We start from the raw sequence: 5,764 nt of genomic DNA, 5'->3' as shown, positions 1-5,764 counted from the left end.
ATACCTCGTTGCGGTGGTAGGAGACATCAGTCTCCTCTCGCTCTCTCGAACTACTAAGGTGCTCTTCCTCCTCTTCCTCACACAGCGATTGTGTCTGCGCTCTCCCTCCCACGCCTCTGCCTTGTTCCTCCTCCTCGTCTTCCATGACGGCCTTCCGTCCGTCTCCTGCACCTCGCCTGCTGGGCATGCCAGGCACAGAGGTTCCGTCCCCTCGCTCTCCATCCTCGTGGGAATGTACGTTCCTCCTCCTTCCTTCACTTCCTGCCCTAAGTCTTGGATCCTCCTCCTCCTCCTGCCGCTCCTGCCACTCCTCCTCCTGCCTCTCCTCCTCCTGCCTCTCCTCCTCCTGCCGCTCCTCCTCCTGCCGCTCCTCCTCCTCTATCTCAACGAATTTGCTCTTGTCCTCGTGCCGATGGGATACTCTCGCTCTCGCACTGACTCGCTTCATCACAGCAGGCACCCTCCTCTCACTTGGACCCTCCTGCGACTGCTCCGGAACAATCTCCTCCTCATCATCATCAACCACAGCCACATCTCCCTTCGTCACCACCCTAGAGATCCGGCGGCGAACAGTAGCCGAGTGCGACTCTTCCTCCTCTCCTCCCTCCTGCTGCTGCTGGAGAGCATGCAGGTACTGCTCCTGCCTCCTGAGCCGTTGAGCCTCCAGGTCTTCAGCAGCCAGGAGGTCTTGTGTGACTGCTCTGCTCGCTCTCGAACCCTTGGTTCCTCTCTCAACAGCACCCTCCTGCAACATCTCCGACATTCTCAGGCTTTGCTGCTCCAACCTTCGCCGCTCCCTGTCGGAGGTTTGGGATTCCGCCATTCCAGCAACTCCTTACAGGTTGAACCTCACACAAATACTCCGATGAGCTCTGCTTTGCGACCTCGCTCACTGCTCGCAGCTCATGTCGCTCATGTCTGTAAAGGGCAACATTGGTCGTGATACAACTGAAAGGCTCTGTCCGAAGAACTCTTCAAGTCAGGCCTTGCCTCCCCTTGCTCGTTCCGTGGAGGTGTCAAGAGCTTGTGCTCAAGTAGCCAACAGTGTCATCAGCTCATCTCTATGTCTCTGTGCTTGAACTTGTTAGCTCCCTCCTCCTCCTCCTCCTCCCGCTCCTCCTCCTCCCTCCCTCGCCATCTCCCCTGCCTCGAAATTTCCTGGCATGGCGATTGTAAATCGTTGAAATGAACTCTGGTCTGAGCGGGGATGTGGGTGACCGTTACTATTTTAAAACTTTGTTGATATGACAGTAACAGTCGCAGGCGGCCACGCGTAATGTGACCTGCTACGGGGTATAGAGGGATAGGAGGGAGGGAGAGGGAGAGCGAGAGCAGGAAGGCAGGAGGAAGAGAGAGGAGGAAGGAAGGAAGAAGGAAACGATCAGCAGGAGATCACTATGGTAGGAGGGGAATAGTCGTTGGTCTGGTGATGTGACAGCGATGGATAGTCAATCGGGGTTGTAGAGAAAGTGACAAGAGTAACAATCCTCTGCAGAAGCAGCAAGATGTGAAGCTTCAGTGCCTGCCTCACGCTTCTTGTGCTCAGGTTATTCGCCATGTCCATCCAGGAGAAGGAGGAACGTCTGCTCGCCTGCCTCGAGAAGATGCAGGTAAGCGCGGAGGAGATCGAGATCGAGGTGAGAAAGAGCTCACACGTCTCTTGCAGAACCATCTCAACGCCCTCGAGACGGACAGCTTGCGGTCGGAGCTCCAGGCGATGCGTCAGGAGCTGCAGAGCATCGGTGAGGAGTGACTGCCTTGCTCGGCCGGTTGAGACCCTAGCAGGGAGCGGCGCTCGGCAAGAAGCGGGGAGCGGCGGCCACTACCGCGGCAAGATCTCTCAGATGTCGTCAGAGGTCAGAGACGACAACCCCTACAGGTGTGCGGGTGCTTCTCCTGCTCCCTCTGAACGTGCAGCAGCCGCTTGATGGCCCTTAAGTCCATGGGGATCGTCAAGAACTACGAGGTCGAGGGAGCGCTGGCAGGCCGAGGGCACTGACGAGCTAGGGAGCAGGACATTCGCAAGTTCAGCATCATCATAGTGGGGATGGGAGGTATAGGAAGTGTAGCAGGGGAGATGCTCACGAGATGCGGGATCGGTGAGGAAAGAGAGCGAGGAGGAGGAAGACGCTGACTCGTTGACAAGGAAAACTCCTCCTCTTTGACTACGACACGGTTGAGATCGCAAACATGAACAGGTCAAATCTTTAAGACTCCCAGTTCCCTCCCTTCCTCTTCTCCCTCCCTTCCTCTCCTCCTTCATTCCCTCCGTTCTCATCTTGGACTGGCAGGTTGTTCTTCCGTCCCGAGCAAGCAGGGATGAGCAAGACAGATGCAGCAGCTCAGACGTTGGCCGCCATCAATCCCGACGTTCAGTTCGAGTCGTTCTGCCACAACATCACCACCAACGACAACTTCGAGAACTTCATGGATCGCATCAAGCATGGCGGTCTGAACGGAGGTCCCGTTGACCTCGTCCTCAGCTGCGTCGACAACTTTGCGGCTCGCATGGCGATCAACGCGGCATGCAACGAGCTGCAGGTGGTGTGGATGGAGTCAGGAGTGTCGGAGGACGCCATGTCGGGTCACATCCAGTGGCTGGTGCCTGGTAGGCTCGCCTGCTTCCGCTGCCTGCCTCCTCTCGTGACGACCTCTGGCTTCGACGAGAAGAAGCTCAAGCGCGAGAACGTCTGCGCTGCTTCGCTGCCGACGACGATGGGGGTGGTGGCGGGGCTGCTGGTGCAGAACGCGCTCAAGTACCTCCTGGAGTTCGGGGAGGTGGCGGAGTACCTGGGATACAACGCCTTCAAGAACTTCTTCCCCACCTACGGACTTCACCCGAACCCTCAGTGTGAAGACTCCAACTGCGTGCGGAACCAGAAGGTGTTCCAGGAGTACAAGAAGAGCGGCAAGGCAGATAAGGTCCTCAAGGGATGGGACGAGCGCAAGGAAGAGGCCGCCGAGGAGGCTGCAGCACCGCAGGTGAGTCAGGCTCGAGGAGGAGGCACGAGCGACTGAGCCCCCTCCTCTTGCAGGAGAACGAGTGGGGCATCACTCTGGAGGACGACTCCGAAGTCTCGGCTGCTGGGGCTGCCACCAGCTCGACTCAGGTAGCGGCTCCTCTCCGAGCCTCTTGTCTCACCTCAGACGAGCAGCAGCTCCCGCAGGGCGTTCAGTTCGCCTACAGCGTGCCGAAGCCCGACGAGGGCAGCACCGATACCGTGCAGGTCGCTCCGTCAGCGGATCTCGATGACCTTCGCGCCATGGTAAGAGAGGCACGGGGAGATGAGGGAGAGCCTGACGCCTCTTGACAGCTGAGCGGTTTGAAGCACTGAAGTAGGAATATTTGATGGAATAAACTCACAGACACATCCTCTATCCTCCCTCCCTCCTCCTCCTCCTCCTAGTCTGCTCCTTGCCGTCTCTCCTCCCTTGACCAGTCTCGAAGAACTTGTTAACCTGTTGTCTTGGTTGTTCTCCTCCCACTCACTCCGCGCTTGCTGACCTGACATGCCTGCTGACCAGCTCAGGCGCAAGAGGACGATCACTCAGACGTTGAAGGCCTTGACGTACGCGGTCTGAGATTAAAGTCACCCGCACTCCCTCCGCCTCACACCCTACCACTGAGAAGTAGAGCGATGTAAAGCTCAACGCCAGTAGCATCCCCACCATCATGCTCGCCAAGCCGATCATGTTAGTGCTGGGAGGTTCTGAGAAGGCAGGAGGAGGAGGGTAAGCATAAGGCTGCTGCTGGCTCATCCCTCCATGCGAGGCGTAGAGCGCGAGCTCTTGCCCTGCAGGGGGGTTGGGAAGGTTGAAAGTTACCCCCTGGTTGCCTCCTCCGAGCTGAGGAGGATCCGCCCATGGGGTCTGAGACAGGTCGACAGGAGAGTATGACCGGGGAGGGAAATGCACTTGCCCGCTGCCATGCCAGGGTCCTTGACTCGGCGGCGCCATCGGTTGCTGCGGCTCAACTCTGGAGTGTGGCGCTGCTGACCATGAACCGCTGGAAGCAAGACCCTGACCCCCCCAGCTACTTCCAGTCAGCCCAGCTTGACTCCACCCTCCTCCTCCTCCTCCTCCTCCTCCTCCTCCTCCTCCCCCACCCCCCACCATTGACTGCATTCCACGGATGTTTGACCGTTTCAAATACAAAAAATCGTTACTTGACCGTTATGGGCTATCAGTCGCTCGGATCCGGAGTCCCGGCGGGCCCGTCACCCCCCGGGCCCGTGAGAGTCACGCGCGGCCGGTGCCACCGTCACAGTGATCGGATCGGCCCCGGTACTTAGTACCGTACCGTGACGGCAGCTTCTCCTCAACCTAGTCTGGTTTCGCGCGCATCATAGTAAACTCGGTCTTGAGCAAAAACTCACTGAGTCTTGTTACACTGATTGATGTCGAGTGGCCCGGCACTGGCAGGATCGGACCATGCGGCTGGGTTGGTTCTCACTCAGTTTCTCTGACACTGGCTCGCCGTATGACCTGTCACGGTAACAGGCTGATGCATCCCGGGCCGGACTCCGTGGCATCGGATCAGTGCCCGGCCGGGCGCCCGGCGCGGGACCCGGCGGGCCCGGGGGAACTGAGACTGACTAGGACAGTGAGACTCAAGCGGCTGTCCGACAGTCGAGAGCCTCTTTTCTACTTTTAGAAATAGGTGGGTGGGGTACTCTGACATGTGGGTGGTCTCTGACATAGACCCCTACTTGGAACATAAATTGACACTGAAGTATACGGGTATATTATGACGTGGGGGGGTAGTGAAATGTGATGATGGGGATCACGGTCGAGTATAGCGGCATGGCTGCAGTGTCACCTCCAGGATACAGAACAGGGAGGAGGAGGAGGAGGAGGAGGAGGAGGAGGAGGAGGAGGAGACAGGAGGAGACAGGAGGAGACAGGAAGAAGAGGAGGAAGAGAAGAGGAGGCAGAAGTGATGGTAAGAGGAGGACAAGAAGCAGATGGAGGCAGGTGAAACGAGATGATACTGGTGTCAAGGAAATTCTGAATGTCATGAGAGCATGTCAAACAACTTCTGTCTCTTGTCTTCAGCAGTCGATGTTCGCTCACTCCTGATGCTGACAGCTCAGCTCAAGTTGAAGGACGTGGATGAAGTGCAAGTTAAGTTGCTGTGTGCTCAGCATGTGACTCCATGTTGAGGTAGGGCGTTCGCCTCCTGCCTCCCCTGCCTCTTCTGCCTCTGGCCCTCATGCTCGCTGACCCGCTTGCAGGGCTCTTGAGCTTTGCAACTCCAACAATGAAGGGCATCAGGGAGGGGATGAAGCGATCTTGGTAGCTGCTCCTCTTCTCTCCTCATTGCTCCTCCGCTCTCCTCCTTGCTCCTTCTCTGCTTCTTGTCACCTTCACCTCTCAGATTCAGAAGCGCGACAATGGCGACAAGTGCCTTCACCCGGGTAACTTGCTCTTGCCTGCAGCAGATGTTGATAGAGATGTTGTCAGGAATCAGCGGGCAGTCCAGTCACATCATAGCGGGCAATGGTGGAGCGAGTAGGAGAGGGAGCAGCGCTGATGTGCCGAGCAGGAAGGATGTCCTCGAAGCTAGTGAAGCTGCCGGATGACGGTGCTTGCTCGCTGCTGTCAAGGTCTTGACTGACTTCAGTCGCAGGACGCCACAAGACTGATGTACGGCAGAGAAAGAGGGGGAGGCCTGAGAAGAGGCATACAAGAACAAAGATCCTGACGACGAGGAGGAGTAGCAGCAGCAGCAGCAGCAGCAGGCGAGGGGGGGGGGGATGGGGGG

General features: G+C 57.7%; 2 protein-coding genes across 2 annotated transcripts; both read left to right on the top strand.

Annotated features, from left to right (window-relative positions):
• The first annotated feature begins 1,544 nt into the window (after window positions 1–1,544).
• GUITHDRAFT_98864 (hypothetical protein) lies at window positions 1,545–3,373 on the top strand. Its single transcript, XM_005817924.1, has 10 exons — window positions 1,545–1,610; window positions 1,667–1,742; window positions 1,786–1,879; window positions 1,921–1,966; window positions 2,015–2,099; window positions 2,147–2,198; window positions 2,292–2,982; window positions 3,036–3,110; window positions 3,156–3,266; window positions 3,315–3,373. The coding sequence occupies exons 1-10, from the start codon at window positions 1,557–1,559 to the stop codon at window positions 3,333–3,335; spliced, it is 1,305 nt and encodes a 434-aa protein (XP_005817981.1). The 5' UTR covers window positions 1,545–1,556; the 3' UTR covers window positions 3,336–3,373.
• Window positions 3,374–4,964: 1,591 nt separating this feature from the next.
• On the top strand, window positions 4,965–5,645 carry GUITHDRAFT_149560 (hypothetical protein; the record flags this gene model as incomplete). Its single annotated transcript, XM_005817923.1, has 7 exons — window positions 4,965–4,974; window positions 5,059–5,134; window positions 5,235–5,295; window positions 5,378–5,417; window positions 5,464–5,502; window positions 5,546–5,606; window positions 5,630–5,645. The coding sequence occupies 7 exons, from the start codon at window positions 4,965–4,967 to the stop codon at window positions 5,643–5,645; spliced, it is 303 nt and encodes a 100-aa protein (XP_005817980.1).
• Window positions 5,646–5,764: the final 119 nt, after the last annotated feature.

This window comes from Guillardia theta (assembly GCF_000315625.1).
Source record: "Guillardia theta CCMP2712 unplaced genomic scaffold GUITHscaffold_452, whole genome shotgun sequence".
Taxonomy (NCBI): Eukaryota; class Cryptophyceae; order Pyrenomonadales; family Geminigeraceae; genus Guillardia; species Guillardia theta.
The sequence above is the reverse complement of the archived record's forward strand: the minus strand, read 5'-3'. Positions and strand labels throughout refer to the sequence as shown.

Bases quoted from the DNA above. Each gene is read 5' to 3' on its own strand.
- GUITHDRAFT_98864 (XM_005817924.1), top strand. From the start codon at position 1,557: ATGTCCATCCAGGAGAAGGAGGAACGTCTGCTCGCCTGCCTCGAGAAG. The intron at 1,743-1,785 runs GTGAGGAGTGAC...AGACCCTAGCAG, and splicing joins TCAGGAGCTGCAGAGCATCG to GGAGCGGCGCTCGGCAAGAA. The intron at 2,100-2,146 runs GTGAGGAAAGAG...CTCGTTGACAAG, and splicing joins GCTCACGAGATGCGGGATCG to GAAAACTCCTCCTCTTTGAC.